The sequence below is a fragment of the Amblyraja radiata genome, chromosome 27 (assembly GCF_010909765.2).
Source record: "Amblyraja radiata isolate CabotCenter1 chromosome 27, sAmbRad1.1.pri, whole genome shotgun sequence".
NCBI lineage: Eukaryota > Metazoa > Chordata > Chondrichthyes > Rajiformes > Rajidae > Amblyraja > Amblyraja radiata.
In genome coordinates, this window is record NC_045982.1 from 17,044,503 (window position 1) to 17,061,443 (window position 16,941).

Below are 16,941 nucleotides of genomic sequence, written 5' to 3' on the forward strand. Positions count from 1 at the left end.
TGGAGTCAAATTTGTTACTTTACTATGAACATCAGGGTATGTGGACTGTCAAGACCAGAGGGCATCACGGAAGAAAAGGGTTGGTTCAAATGTGTAGTCCCGGAGTAACTCGGCTCAGGCAGCATCCCGGAGAACATAGATAGGTGGTGTTTCATCTTTATTTGCTGTTTCTTGACAAATACATGTTGGCCCTCCCCGTACATCCTTCTTTTCACAGCTTGTTCTTTGGAAATCTGTTGCACAGTTAGTTAGTTCAGTAAGAAATGCTGAAATGTAAATATTGGTCAATTTCTTGACGTGTACGGCGCACAAACAGCCTTTTCTGAACAGTCACCCAGCCTTGTTAATATAGGTACAGTTTATTTGCTGCCTCCTGCAGGTATCAATACAAGTCTTTGAAAATAAAGTTTGAAGTATGTGAAGTTTGTGAATATTTCAGAATAGCTATCAGGCTATTAAACACTACAACCTTCAAATAATCTCCGAACTACGCAGATTTGGGGGCATTATTTTCATCCTTGCTTTGTTTGTTTGTTTGTTTGCTATTGTATGTTTGTATTATATATTCTGATTTTTTTTCTGTTGTTTAATATGGGTTTTGCAGAGTACTGTTGTTACATATTTGTTGTGCTGCTGCAAGTGAGAATTTCTTTGTTCTGTTTTGGGACAAAGGACAATAGAACTTTCTTGACTCTTGAACCAAGCAATTGCCTCTACCCTATATGCTGTGCAGTGTTATTTCACCAAGGAAACAGTTTATCCGGAAGCAAATACAAGGACTGCTTTATACATGAAGGATTACAACTGTCGCCATGGCAACCGCAACGCAATATCCTTTGGCGAGTCCCAATAAATAAAACTGTCAGAATGTGGATTGAACACATTTTCAGTCAGTGCACAGGAGAGGAAAGACAGAACCACAAAGTTGCTGAGCGAATAGTTAAATGGTAAGGTTTCTTTTTCATATTGTTAAATACTCTGTGCTGCAAACTTGGAAACGGACTGAAGAGTGGAAGAAATGCTTTTCATTTTGTGTGTGAATGTTATGTTTTATGTGCTGCCTGTTGTACGGCATGTGATGTGTGTTTGCTGTACACTTGGTGTGTGTGCGCATAATGTGAGCTTCAAGGAGAAGCTTGGGATCTTTCCTGAGAGCTGTATCATTCGGAGCTATGCTCCAGACAGGATCACCCACAGCAGGGCAGATCGAGAGGGGGGGGGAGATTCTTAGAAAGCATGGTCTAAGAAGACCTTGATGGTGAAATAGGCAGGGGATGGTAGCTGGCCAGCAAGCGGAAGGCTGCAGCAGGGAGTGATTCTCAACTGTTGTGCAGTCCATGATGTTGGACCCGGTCTGTCTCTGTCAAGCACCTTATGGTGGCTGTCCCCTACACCACTCCCCATGTTAAAATATGTCGCGCATAGCTGTCCACCTGAAATAATTGGCTTCAGCCACCTCAAGACCCACAGAAAGGACCCATACTCCACTTTTGAGTGATCACCAACAGTGTGCTTGGATGTACTGTATGCGCACTGAATCCTGATGTGTGGTTTGTCTGCGTGTTATACGTCCATGCTAGATGGAGGTAGCTATGGATACAAAGGAGGGTGTACCATTTAACGTGATGAGTGAGAACATCACAATTCAATGAGCCAAGATCAATAAGGACAAATTTGAAAGAACAGTCCATTGACTCAAGACTGCAATGAGACTGAACACTTATTTTGGAAGTTGTTTTCGTTTTTGTCTTTTGTTATTAATATATGTGGCATGCGTAATATTGAGTGTGAACTGCATTTCTTCATGAACTGCTTTGTGTGCTACATTTTAACGCAGAAGGTTCCAGTTTGTGCAGGTATGGCATTGTGTAGCATGCCAACTGGTCCTGTGAGCTGTTTGTAAATTATTCTAGTCATTTAATTTAAATTACACATTATTTCCAGTGTCTTTAAGAGTAAATGAAAGATAATTAAAATGTTTGTCTCTACCCTCTAACACAGTGAATGTTCACTCAGGACATAATTTTTAGACAGGACTGAGTAAGTTTGTGGATCAGACAATAAGTTAGACTGTTAGAACTTTGCATGGAAGAAATTAGTCTGCCGATAGTCGCAAAGTGCTGTATTAATTGCTTCAGTATAATGAATGCATAACATTCTAATTTTATGAGTGCAATTTAAATTAGGGGAAAATAGCCTATATGGTTTGTAGCCAAGATAGAATTTGTTAACGCAGCAGCTAAAATGAGGTTCTGAATTCGGGTCTGAAGAAGAGTCCCGACCCAAAACATCACCCTGAGTAATGCTGCCTGACCCACTGAGTTACTCCAGCACTTTGTGCCTATCTGTGGTATAAACAAGCATCTGTAATTCTTTGTTTCTACATGTTAGGGTTAGGTACCAGATAAGTCTTTTTTTTCATTGCAATGCAACAGCTTTACATACCTTCTGGCTGATACATGATGTGAATCTGTGCCAAGGTCTATACTGTAATGAATGATTCCAGTCCAACTCCCTTTGCCAGTAACTCTAATTCTGGGAATTCTATTCTTACCACAATTTATTCGTTTTATTTTGGTTTAGTTTAGTTTAGTTTCGTTTCGAGATACAGCGCGGGAACAGGCCCTTCGGCCCACCGAGACCGCACCAACCAGCGATCTTCGCACATTAACACTATTCTACACACACTAGGGACAATTTTACATTTATACCAAGCCAATTAACCTACAAATCTGTACGTATTTAGAGTGTGGGAGGAAACCGAAGATCTCGGAGAAAACCCTCGCGGGTCACGGGAAGAATGTATAAACTCTGTGCAAGTAGCACCCGTAGTCAGGATCGAACCCGGGTCTCTGCCGCTGCAATTGCTGCAAGGCAGCAACTCTACCCGCTGTGCCACCCCTGAAATACTTTACCGATGTAAATGATTTTGCTTGTTTACAAGAACACTTGGTCAGGATAGAAAGTTAAGGTGTGGCCTTAAAGCCTTAAAACAAGTACCCGGATGCAGCTATGGTGGTGGCTGGAGATTTTAATAAATCAAATCTCAAGAAGGTCATGCCGAACTTCTACCAACACATCACGTGTGCCACCAGGGGGGAGAGAACTTTGGACCACTGCTACACGCCGTTCAGGAAAGGCTACAAGGCCGTTTCACTCCCTCCCCTAGGAAAATCTGACCACGCTGCCATTTTCCTGTTGCCGGAGTATAAACAGAGGATAGTTCGGGAAGCGGTAGAGACGAGGGACGTAAAGCGATGGTCCGACCAGTCAGAGGCCATGCTCCAAGATGCACTGAGTGATGTCGACTGGAATATGTTCGAAGCAAGTTCCAGTGACGTCAGTGAGTTCGCGGAAGCAGTCACGGACTTTATCGCAACAGTAACCGACAACATCGTCCCCACGGTAAGGGTAAGCACCTTTCTGAACCAAAAACCCTGGGTAGACAGGTCTGTCCATGTGGCCCTGAATGCTCGCACCGCTGCCTACAACTCGGGCCTGGCATCAGGAAACATGGACGTCTACAAGGCAGAGTCCTACCGACTGCGAAGGGCGGTGAAGTACGCAAAGAGGAGGTACAGAGACAAGATGGAGTTACAGATGGAGCAGCAGGACACCAGAAGCCTGTGGCAGGGGTTACGGATTGTAACCAACTACCGGAGCACCCCTCCCTCATCCGCAAGTGCCGGCACCTCCCTAGCTGATGACCTGAACTCCTTTTACACTCGTTTCGAGAGGGGCAACACCACCCCAGGTCTGCCGACTATCGACAATACCGCCAGTGGGCTGGCTACCGAAGCTGAAGGGAGGAATGTGCACACATTCTCGCTGTCCGAGCACGACGTGAGGAGGGCTCTGACATGGGTGAACACGAGGAAAGCTGCAGGCCCCGATGGCATCTCAGGGCGAGTACTCAAGTCTTGTGCTATGCAGCTAGCTCCAGTGCTCACTACATTATTCAACCTCTCCCTGGACAAGTCAGTGGTCCCTGCCTGCTTCAAAAAATCCATCATTGTACCAGTACCAAAAAATGCCTCCCCAGCCTGTCTCAATGACTACCGTCCGGTGGCCCTTACCTCGGTAGTCATGAAATGCTTTCAGAGGCTGGTGAAGAAACACATCTGCGCCTTCCTCCCTCGGAACATGGACCCGTTGCAGTTCGCATACCGTCCGAACAGATCCACGGACGATGCGGTCTCCCAGGTCTTGCACACCGCTCTCTCCCATCTGGACAGCCAGAAGGGGGGCTACGTGAGGATGCTGTTCATAGACTACAGTTCAGCCTTCAACACGATAGTCCCCACCAGACTGGCCGGGAAGCTAATGGAATTGGGACTCAACACCTCCCGGTGTGCCTGGGTCCTGGACTTTCTCACCGCCAGGCCCCAGGTAGTCAAGATGGGAGCGAATACATCGAAGTCCCTCACCTTGATCACAGGATCGCCCCAGGGTTGCGTCCTCAGTCCCCTATTTTACTCCCTGTACACACATGACTGTATGGCTAGGTTCAGCTCCAACTCAATAATTAAGTTTGCTGATGACACTGGTAGGCCTGATCTCAGACAACGACGAGAAGGCCTACCGGGAGGAGGTGGCTGATCTAGCACTCTGGTGCCAGGATAACAGCCTCCTCTTGAACATCAAAAAAACGAAGGAGTTGATCATGGACTTTAGGAGGGCACATCTTCCGAGGACGTACACTCCATTGAGGATAAATGGGGATCCTGTGGATAGGGTGAACTGTTTTAAATATCTGGGAGTCCACATCTCCGAGGATATGACATAGGCATCACACGCCTCAGCACTCGTGAGTAAGGCAAGGCAGCGCCTTTACCACCTCAGGCAATTGAGGAAATTCAGAGTGTCTCCGAGGATCCTCCAGTGCTTCTATGCAGCGGCGGTGGAAAGCATCTTGTCCGGGAACATTACGACCTGGTTTGGGAATTGCTCTGCCAAGGACAAGAAGGCTCTGCAGAGAGTAGTGCGTTCGGCCGAACGCACTATGGGAACTTCACTTGCCCCCCTGCAGGAATTATACATCAGGAGGTGCAACTCCAGAGCCAACAATATCATGAGAGACTCCTTCCACCCCTGCAACGGACTGTTCCAGCTGCTACGGTCAGGCAAACGCCTCCGTTGCCATGCGGTGAGAACAGAGAGGTTGAGAAGGAGTTTCTTCCCAGAGGCCATTCGGACTGTAAACGCCTATCTCACCAGGGACTAACTTTACTGAACGTTTTTCCTTCCATTATTTATTATGTAAAGGTATATGTGTGTTATGATTGTGTTTATAGTTTGTTTGGTTGTTTGGTTGTTTGTCTTTTTGCACAAAGTCCGCGAGCATTGCCACTTTCATTTCACTGCACATCTCGTATTTGTATGTGACAAATAAACTTGACTTGACTTGACTTAAATACAGTTCTTCTTAATCACAAAGGGCGGCACAGTAGCGCAGCTGGTAGAACTGCGGCCTCACAGCACCAGAGACCTGGGTTTGATCCTGACCTCGGGTGCTGTTGGTATAGAGTTTGCATGTTCTATTTGTGATTGTGTGAGTTTCCTCCCACATCCCAAAAACATGTGGGTGTATAGATTAATTGGCCTCTCTAAATTGCCTGAATCTGTAGGGAGCGGAAAAAAAAGCGGGATAACATGGAACCAGTGTGAACAGGTGGCCAATAGTCAGCGTGGACTTGATGGGCCAAAGGACCTGCTTCCATGCTCTATCTCTAAACTAAACTAAACCAAAACTTAAACTCCCTTCCCCGAGGAGGCATGTTCTATGATATCTGATACCACGGGAGCTATTACCAACTTTTTATTCAGAGGTGGAAAAGTACTTGATTTACTATTAATTGCAAATGTAATTATTTTCTAGGCATCTAATGTCCTGGGATCACATAATGGAATGAAATTCACGTTTCACATTTTAATTCTGTGGCGACATGCATTTGTTTCTGGTAAGTCGAATTTAACATTTATTTAATATTTAAACAATAGCCTTTATAAAAAGAACACAGAAATTGCCAGAAATATTCAGTTGGTCAAAGAGCATCTGTGGAAAGTGAAACAAAGTTAGTTTCCTATTGAAAACATGAAATATCTTCAACCTTTCCTTAGATACTGCTGAATGTCAGAGTTATGCAGCATAGAAACAGGCCATTTGACCCAACTCATCAATGCCAACCAAGATGTCTACCATTGCTGGTCCCATTTGTCTAGATTTAACCCACCTCCCACCATACATTTTCTATCCATGTATCTGTCCAAATGTCTTTTAAACTTGTAGAATTGTACCCACCTCCACCACTTCCTCCAGCAGCTTGTTCACATATCTACCACCCTCTGTGGAAATATTGCCACACAGGTCCCCTTTATATCCATTACCCTCCCACCTTAAATCTATGTCCTCCAATTTCATAGTCCCCCATTCTTGGACAAAAATAATGTGACCATTCACTTTATCCAAGCATCCCATGATTCTGTGTACCGCTCACCCCTCAGCCTTCTAAGCCCCAGGGGAAAAAGTCCCAGACTCTCCAGCCTCTTCTTATAACTCAAGTTCTCAAGTCCCAATATTATCGTTGTGAACCTTCTCAGCACCCTTTCTAGCTTAGTGATATTCTTTGTACAGCTAGATGGCCATAACACCACACAAGAATATAAGTGTGATCCCACCAATGTCTTGTGCAGTTGTCCCAACTCTTGTACTTAATGCCCTAACCAATTAATATAGGTGTGTCAGATGCCTTCTTCACGACCCTGTCTACCTGTGTTGCCATATTCAGGGAATAATGTACTGGTACCCCAAAGTCTCTCTGTTCTACAAGAATCTCCAGGGCCCTGCCATGTACTGTGCAAGTATTGCCCTGGTTTAACATCTCAAAATGTGAAACTTTTAACTTGTTTGTGTTAAATTCCACCTCCCAAATCTTGGCTCAGTCTCCCAGATAATCTAGACCCTGTTGTAATTTGAAATAACTTTCTTCATTGTCTATTATATCACCCATTTTAGTGTCATCCACAAACTTACTAACCATGCCAACTACATTTTCATCCAGATCATTAATAAAGATGATAGGTATCTAAGCTGTGATGCATTCTGGGAGTGCTTCCAGCACTTTTTCTTTTTATTTCAGATATCCAGGTTTTTTGCAACTCCATCAAAGGATGCTCATGTGTTTTGTTTTTTTAACAGAGGCTGGTGTAGTGCTTTGTCAGAGGAGAATTGTCACCTGGAATTTGAACCTTAAATGTTTGGAAATTATCACAGCCCAACATACAGTAAACTTACATTGATGAAACCAATCACAGCAATTGTTCACAATTTATATTCAGTTGGCTTTCAGGACATTTTGATTTTACAAGCCTACATCTTTACTATCGAACAGTTTATTTTTTTTAAACTGATAAAATTACAGATTAATCTTTTAAACGGTAAATTAAAATCCTACTATTTCTGTGTTTGTGGTTCACTTTCTCCATTTACTTAGTCCCCACTACTGCCTGATATTGTAAATCTCAGCAGGACTATACAATGAATCTGAGTCAGTTCTGGATTTACTCTGTGTTGACCATTTAACATTGGTCTTAAGATTTTTGAATAACAGTACTGTAACTTTTGAATGACTTTGTCAACGCATTAATTGCTCCATTTCTTTTATAAATGCTAATTTGTCTCATTTTAATTTGGCTAACCACGTGTAATAAACAAAATCAGCATCTTCAAAGATCCGTAACCCTTTGGGACTATTGTATCTGATGATTTCCTAATTACATAGCTCAAACTGAAACCTTGATCCATGCCTGATGATATTGACTACCAACTCCAGCCAAATTTTAAACATTGTGTAAGTTGATGCTGAAGTGCGTATGCACCTCTGACTGAACTAAATCTGAAACTGTACCCTTAAACCTTGAGTGGCCTTCGTATGTCTAACACATTTTTTCATATATTGCGAGTATCTGCTTCACACTGGTACTTTGGAGTGATGCAAGATACCAGAGCTGGCTGATGTATTTTTGCACCATCTTGTAATCAGGCATACTGCAGACGAGTAAACATCCTTGCAAGCATGATCAAAGCATTCATCCTTCATGTATAAAGAAATATGTTGACCCCAGTTTTCACCAGGTAAACTATGCATCAAACATAACTGAAATTGCTGCCTGAGTGATTTGCATCTTCATTGGACAGTTATAGTGCAGAGTTTACTATGATGTGGCTGGTGTGGGGTCCTGGAAGGAGCTTTCCACTCAAAGAGTTGAATTGTGAACCTGCAACCCTCCCTAACTATCATAAAATATGTAAACAACAGGCTGCAAAAATGTTACAAGATTTTTTGAAAATCATTTTTTCCAGATGCATTTGATGTCACTGTACCGAAGACTGCTTTACTCGGTATCCACAGTCACAGTATCGTCCTTGGATGCCGTTTTAATGCTACCGGTGACTTCTCACTTGAACATTTTGTAATTAATTGGCAACGCACTGAAAACAACGAGGTGGTGCACAGTTATCATTATGGCAAAGATCAGCTTGGTCAACAGAGTAAACAGTATTCAGGCAGAACAAGTCTATTTCCAGGGGAATTCAAAAATGGCAATGTTTCACTGCAGTTGGACGGACTGAGAGTTGAGGATGCTGGTCAGTACATGTGTTATGTCAGCAGTACAATGGGAAGTGCCAAAGGAACAGTGTCATTGACAGTTGCAGGTAAGCTGTCTTCTTATTGTTCGTCTTTTTGGGGAAAATGTGTAATAGATGCAAATAATTTTGATCACAATAAATGTTTCTTCACAAAGTTAATACATATAAAAATCCAAGTCAAAGTACTTACCCCTGCAACCGCAGGAGATGCAACACCTGTCCTGAAACCTCCTCCCTCGACTCCATCCAGGGTCCCCGACAGTCCTTTCAGTTTAGGCAGACGTTCACTTGCACCTCCTCCATCCTCATCTACTGTATCTGTTGTTATCAGTGTATGCTCCTATATATCGGCAAGACCAAGGGCAGACTGGGCGATCGTTTGGCTGAACAGTTACGCTCAGTCTGCCTTTGCCTACACCATCCCCCGGTTTTCAAACATTTTAGCTCCCCTTCCCATTCTAATACTGACCTTTCTGTCCTGGACCTCCTCCACTGTCAGAGTGTGGCCACAAGCAAATTGGAGGAACAGCATCTCATATTTTGCTTGGGCAACTCACAACCCAGCGGTATGAACATTGATTTCTCTAATTTCAAGTAACCCCTGCATTCCCTCTCTCTTTCATTTAAACGTATCTATTTTACTTGGTGGCATCCTGATTTTCTAAATGTGCTGCTGTTACTTCTTTTATAATAGATTCCAGCATTTGGCAGTTATTAGACTAACTGGCGTTTGCTTCTTGCTTAGTCTTCCCACTTTCTTGATTAGGGTTCTTATATTTACACTTTCCGAATCCACACAAACACTTTTCCCCCCAGTGGAACATGTTGGAACATGTTGGAACATGTGCCTTTCCCCACAGTGGAAATTTTTGATTTTGTTGTGGGGGGACGTTCATGTTGAATTCTATAATGTGTTGTGTCATTTTTCTTATTTTTAATTTTTCTATGGATGTACGTAAACTTAATTATTTATTTTATGTAAAGCACTTTGGTTTCAACGCGAGTTGATTTAAACGTGCTATATAAATAAAATGTACTTACTTACTTACTTTTGGAATCCAGGACATTTTCAATGATCATAACCAAAGCATTGACTTCAACCACTTTAAAATCCTAGAGTGCTGCCCATCAAGTCCAGACCTTAATCTTATTAGTTTGTCTACTACTTATCTCATGAGATCATGACTGTCTTATATTCTTCCCTCCCTTTAGCCCCTTATTTTTTATTATTATTGATGCTTTTTGGAAACTGTAAACACATCCAATATATTTGTTCACTGTGTCTGGTTTCTTTATTCTTTATTATGATTTCCCAAGTTTTCGCCCCCCAGGAGAATACCTTAGCCATGCACTTTTTTTAGGTCCATTTAGATTAGAAACTCCTTCTGTCTCTTTTTAAATTTCTCACCAGCTTATTTTCATAGTTGATTTAGTGTTCTTTACCTGACTAGACTCCATGCTACATATTCCATGCGTTAACAAAAGCCTCCTGTGTTTATACTTAGAAGTATTCCAAGAACTGAGTCAATTCTGGTTGGCAGTAATTACAGGATAACCGGTTCCTCCTTGTGTAACATGGTGATATTTCCAACATGTTCAGCTACGTCTGAAAACATACAGAAACTTACAGAAGCTATTTAAAACAAAATAAAGTACTTTTTGTTTGGGTAATCTAATCAAACCTATGTTATAACTTGCAGCTTACTACAAGGAGCCGGAACTGCTGGTCAAACTCCAGTCATCCAGTGTGACCTTTGTTCTAACATCTCGAGGTTATCCTAAAGCATCTGTTTTCTGGCAATGTGCAGAAGATAATAACACGCTCTTTGAGCCTGAAGTTTTCTTTGCTGAAACTGAAGATGGTCTTTACTCACTCCAAAGTAGTCTTGAAGTTGCTAACACAGAGACATATTGTAACCATATCGTTAAAATACACAACCATCTTGTCAATCAGACTATCATCAGGAAATTCAACCTCTTTATTCCACGTGAGTTATTTCTTTTGCTCCACAATTAGTTTTTCTCTTTTGAATTTTCAGTGAATTTGACAAAGAATATGGGAATGGTCAATCTATTCACTTCCAGACTCATGTACACCAGCACGGCACTTTGCAAGATATTATGGCTCATTCTTCATAATTTCCTGTTTGTAGCATTTAATGGACAGAATACTATCGGGGCAGAGCCCAACATATCTTTTGATATTTTGTCACGATCAGTGGTGAAAATATATACATTCCTCGATGTACACTCCCATTGGGTGGGACTTAAGGCAAGGGCCGTACATTTGCAAAATTGGTTTTAATCGTACAATGTGGATTTCTTTCAAAGACTGCAGCATTAATCACTTTTGGTGGGTTTTTGCAGAATTATATCTTGATAAGGGTGGTGGGTGTATGGAACAAGCTGCCAGAGGAGGTAGTTGAGGCTGGGACTATCCCAACGTTTAAGAAAGTTAGGCAAGTACATGGGTAGGACAGGTTTGGAGGGATATGGACCAAGAGCAGGCAGGTGGGACTAGTGTAGATGGGACATGTTGGCCGGTGTGGGCAAATTGGGCCAAAGGGCCTGTTTTCATACTGTATCACTCTATGACTAAGAAGCCAGTGCCGTTGTTTTTATAGGGTTTCAAGTCTCCTTCTGTAAGTAGCAAGAGAAGGTGTGTGGGAAACTTTGACAATCCCATTTGAAGTTGCTCTGATGTTTTAAAACATGACCTAGCATGATTGATTATTTCACATTTATATGTGTTTCAATTTCAGAGAGGATGGGAGCACAGGAAAAAGTTGGTTCCAGTTACATTTGGATTGTTTTGGGCCTGTTTCTACTGGTGATTGTAGCAATCCTCATTCTGAATATGTGCTTAACTGTAAACAAGCAACACAAGCATCAAGATAAAATAATGAGCGTGTGAATGTGGAAGTATGAATAAAATGTTTAACATCTACTTATCCTTGTGGTACTGGAAAAGTCAGTATGGAAATCTGATGTTGTTTATTATCAGCCTTACACAATTGTAAATCTTTTGTTTCCTGTGTCAGAGGTGAAAATGATAATTGTAGGTTGTTTTACATCAGGTGGAATATTTGGATTGGGTGCTTTTTGTTATCACACTTCACTGGTGACTCTGACATGATCACCGAGTCAATTGTATACATAACAATATTTGTAAGGAACTTGGAGCAGGGGGTTTTGGGCTTCATTGAGTGTTGCTGGACAACAGGAGTACAAATCTTCCACTGACTACAAGATCATTGGTCACCTGTCCTTGGACCATGCTGGTACTTCCAGCACACAGCTTTCCACAGGTTTCCAGCTCTCACCTGATCAGACATGCACAGCACAGTCTCTGCCCAGCACAACGCTCTCAGCATGTGGTCAGCTGCACGCACAGATTGACCTTCAGACCAGTGCAGGTCCTGTACCGAGGCTTAAAAGCTGCTTGAGTTATCCATGAGATTGAATGTTTCTGAAGTTTCTAACTTTTGCAAATATTCAAACAAAAAACTCAGGGAGAGCAAATGGGGAAAACAGGAGGGCATTAAAATAACAAGGACTACAAGTGGAGTGGATTCAATGGCCGCTATCGATCTGTAGATATGGCAGAAAGAAAAATATTGCGCAACCGACAATTTAATGTACGTGGATCACAAAGATAATATATTGTGGTTCTAAATACAAATCAACATGATGTGACCCCTCTCCACATACCCAAATGTCGGCTTCACAGGCTCCACCACTTCCCTCCCAGAGTTTGTGCGGTCATCTAGAGTTGATCTCACTCTCAGTAATTGCTGAGTTTACTGTGAGTACTTCCTCCGCCCATCCTCTCATTCCACTACATTTGGCATCTGCCTGCTTTGGAGGTTTTGGGAATATCCAGGCTAGTTTGCCTGCAGGGAAATTCCCAGTCTTAGCCCCTTCACCTTGATTCACGAAGATGATCCGATGATAGGATTAACAGAAAGCAACAAACCTCATGCAGATCCACAGTGGGATCCATTGAGAACCTTCTTGATATATAGATGTGCCTAATCTAACGAGGCATGCCAAATACATGCAGGATCACAAAGCACGTACAGAAACCCTGTTGTAGAGAGATGTGTCGCTGTTATAATTATTTGCCTCTGAGGGGCAGGTAAATCAGATCCGGAATGAACTGGTAGAGCTGCTGCCTCACAACTCCAGTGACCCAAGTTCATTCCTGAGCTCTGGTGAAATTTGCACATTCTCTCTGTGGCCGGGTCGTTCATCCACATCCTGAAAATGTACAGGATGATAGATCAGTTGGCCACGATAAAATTATTCCTAGTGTATAGACGAGTGGTAGAATCTTCATTCATTCATCATTGTTGAAAACATTAGCGACGCAGTGGTGCTGGTTTCCAATGGGAACGGTGACGGACGCACCACACATGTCTGTCCTCCAGGTCCTGTGGGCATCCGCCGCTGGAAGTATAGGATTTTGGTGTGTGTGCTTTATCATCATTCCTTACAATGCCATGTACGACATTGATCGCAACTTCTACTGAAGTGTGGATGGTCGTCGGCTCGGTAGAAGCTCATCCGCCCTTTGACAGGTCTTGTTTTTGGTCCTGCTGGGAGTCCACAGTCGCCTCCTCACCTGGTAAACCAGGTGGGGGAGACGGTTTAGTTGCCGACTATCTGACCATGGAGCAGGAAGCACGGGAGTACATGGTACCCGTGGCGTGGGGGGGGGGGGGGGGAATCCTGACATGGTAGAATCTTGGGGGAAATTGATCTATGGGGAGAATGCAATGGGTTTAGTATAAAAGGGTGCTTAAGTATTAGTGCAGACTTGGTGGGCCGAAGGCCATTGCTATGCTACATGACTACATGGCTTCCTTAAACCTGATCCCTTTTGATTTCTGTTTGGTTCTGCCAAAATAATGGTTAAAGCTGGGAGATTTACCTTGGACTTTAAGATCCAAATTTCTTTAACATGTTTTCAGTTAATTTATAATCAGTATTGACAGATACCTTCAAGGCTGATTCCCCCAATTACAATCTAATGTGCGGAGGAGATTCAGATCACGGTGTGGATGATAAACAAATTTGGGTCTTGCCGAACTTCACATTTTAATGACTCCACTGGTGCTCAAAATCAGGCGGATTGTAATTGAATATCTTACTAAATATATTCCATTCACTAAGACCACATGGTACAAAATGAGGTGTGCAGAAAGGTATTTATTTATTTTCTGGAACCTTCTGCTGGGTAGGTCACGAAAGAAGGATAATTAAAAATATTTAAAGTGAAGGTGGGTAAATATTTGATAGATGAATGAGAGAGGGGCATGGAGAAATGACAAAGAATAGGAGTTAAGGTCAGCATAGATCAATCATGATTGCATTATATGGTGGGGCAGGCGTAAAAACTCTGATGGCCGACTCCACCTATTTCTATTGTTCTTGTGAAAACAGGTTTAAATTTCAATTCTAAATTATAAATACAGTATTGACAGAAACTATAAACTTAGTTTGTTTTACACACATATTTATGTTCAAAAGATTGTTTTTATTCAGCTTTAAATTGTACGTCTTTAAGATATGTAATTGTCCGTTTTGTGATTGATATTTGTGCTTACCATATATTTTATTGTTTGTACAAATAATTCACTGAAACAAAATTACTGATATTTGCCTATCTTGTGAGACAAGACGTGATGTCCTATTATTTGGGAATACTTTCTTTACGCATAAAGTATTTCACTGCAGCATGTCTGTACCTGCATTTAATTTTCTGTCCAATTGATTTAATTATATTAAACATCAGAAGTTATTGGAGTATAATTCTTGATGAATGTCTGAACAAGCATCCTAATACTGAAAAACTAATAGCTTATATTTATAACACCCTACTAAACAACGAGGTACCACCAACCGAACCATATAGATACAAATGGGAAAATGAAATAGGTCATCCTATCACGAAAGATATGTGGGACGAAAGTTTACAACAAATACATCAATGTTCATTAAATGCCAGACATACTTTAATACAATTCAAGGTCTTACATAGACTACACTTCTCTAAAATAAAACTAAATAGAATCTTCCCACAAATCTCTCCTATTTGTGATAAATGTCTACATTTAGAGGCTAATTTAACACATACGTTTGCAAACTGTATAAAACTTAAACATTTCTGGACTGATATTTTTGAAATAACTTCAGAAGTTATTAATACAAAACTGGACCCAGACACAAAATTAATAATACTTGGAATATCAGAACAAAGCTTAACACTCACAACAAACCAAAGAAATTTCCTCAACTACAGTATAATAACCGGAAAAAAATTAATATTAAAATTTTGGAAAGGCCCTACAACCCCCACAATTAAAATGTGGATTACGGAAATGTCGGAGACCCTATACTTAGAAAGAATTAGACTTGTCTTAATGGACAAACAAGATCTTTTCCATAAAATTTGGGCTCCATTCATTAACTATCTGAAGGGATAGATTGGCACAGCACGAGGACCCAACTGAAACTTGAACTCAGGAATAGATGAAAAGCTATACTTTATAACCTACGAACCTATCTCCATTGATGTATTACAGGTAACCCATTCCACCTCCCTTGTTTTTCTGTTGTGTTTTTTTTTTGCTTTCTTTTTTATTTGTAACTTTTTACCCTCTTTTTTTCCCTCTTTCTATAAAAAATAAAAACACTAGAAGCAGAAGTAATTGATAATGGAAAATTTTAATAATGTATGACTGATGTATATGAAAAGTTTTTTTACTATAATATGTAACTACATTTTATAATATGTCTACTTCTAATAAATAAATTTAAAAAAAGAAGTTATCGGAGTATAGTTTGTGAATTTGTTTAACTTGTTTAAATGAAAACTGTCACTTGCCGTTCCAAACTGTACTGTGGATAGTATGTAAAGTGTCCTTGTCTTGACTGAGCATGGTTCCTTTCAAGAGTCAAGAGCGTTTCATTGTTACATGTAGTGGCAACAGAACAATGCAATTTTTACTAGTTGCAGTTCAACAAGCCTGTAAACGCAGAAGCACACAGATCAATATAATAATTTTCTTTTAAATTAATAACCGTAATATTAGGTAACCATAATAGTGCAAAAACTGAAGTCCATAATCCAGCCAAAGACATCGTCCATAGAAGATCATCCTTGCTGAGGTTAGTGTGTAGAAGAACATTGGGAGTTTACGATTAGAAGTTTACAAAACAAAGACGATTGAAGATACATATATATGCTAATATATATTATATTATACAATACATTAGCAGGACAATTACATCAGGGAAACTATGTTAATTTGAAACTGTTGTAATAATTCATTCCTTTAATTTCCACTGATACACTCATTCACGCTCAACATTTAAAAGTTTGTCAAAATAATGAATGCAAAACCAAACAATCTATAAACTCTTAATTCCAGGTTTTGAAATTCTCCAGGAATTAGTTTGGTTGAAACCAATCATTCTTTGTATTGACTGATCACTCAAGGCACATGAAGTGACTTTTATTCGTTCCCCACTGTTGAATAGATTGCGTCTGAAACTTGAATATGGTGCACTAATTGTGTGGGATGGAACTGAATGTTTTGAAATCAGGCCAGGTGAATTTGAAACAAGTTTGAAACAAGTTTATTCATGGATAACCCCTTGAGATGGACAGTCATCTCGTTTTCGAGGGGGTCCAACACAGAACATACAGCACAAGACATAACATACATAGAGACTCTCATTGACCCACCTACACACACACCAATCCCAAAACCCCTCCATCCCCACTTGTTATAGTTTATAACAATTGTTAATTGGCTTTACATATCCAATAATAATAATAGTTATGCGTTACAGCATAATGTTGATGCATAATACCATATACCACCTATCATACATCGTACGTTAATACATACTATCAACATTATTACATGATATATTATTTCATGATATTGTGACATAATACAATATAAGACCTTGTTACACTATGCAATACAATAATACATAAGTGTAATGGCCATGCATATACAATAGTTATGCCAAATGATCACACACAGAGCAAGCAGGTGGCGGCCTTCCTGCAGTCAAAGGGAATACACTTGGACTGCGATAACATCGAGGCTTGTCACCCCCTGCCCAGGAGAAAATCCAGCGATGATAAAAATAGCGATGACAAACCAGCCATCATAATAAGGGTTGTCAATAGGAAATATAAAGTTAGCCTACTAAAACAAGGAAGACATTTGAAGGGAACAAAAGTATTCATGAATGAACACCTAACAAAACGA

The 16,941-nt window shown here is 40.9% G+C and overlaps 1 protein-coding gene across 1 annotated transcript; it reads left to right on the forward strand.

The window, feature by feature from the left end:
- Positions 1–854: 854 nt before the first annotated feature.
- LOC116988521 (CD276 antigen-like) lies at positions 855–11,624 on the forward strand. The gene is made up of 5 exons (XM_033045320.1): positions 855–947; positions 5,879–5,960; positions 8,363–8,716; positions 10,351–10,638; positions 11,413–11,624. The coding sequence occupies exons 1-5, from the start codon at positions 945–947 to the stop codon at positions 11,562–11,564; spliced, it is 879 nt and encodes a 292-aa protein (XP_032901211.1). The 5' UTR covers positions 855–944; the 3' UTR covers positions 11,565–11,624.
- Positions 11,625–16,941: the final 5,317 nt, after the last annotated feature.

Bases quoted from the DNA above. Each gene is read 5' to 3' on its own strand.
- LOC116988521 (XM_033045320.1), top strand. The intron at 8,717-10,350 runs GTAAGCTGTCTT...TATAACTTGCAG, and splicing joins AGTGTCATTGACAGTTGCAG to CTTACTACAAGGAGCCGGAA. The intron at 10,639-11,412 runs GTGAGTTATTTC...TTTCAATTTCAG, and splicing joins ATTCAACCTCTTTATTCCAC to AGAGGATGGGAGCACAGGAA.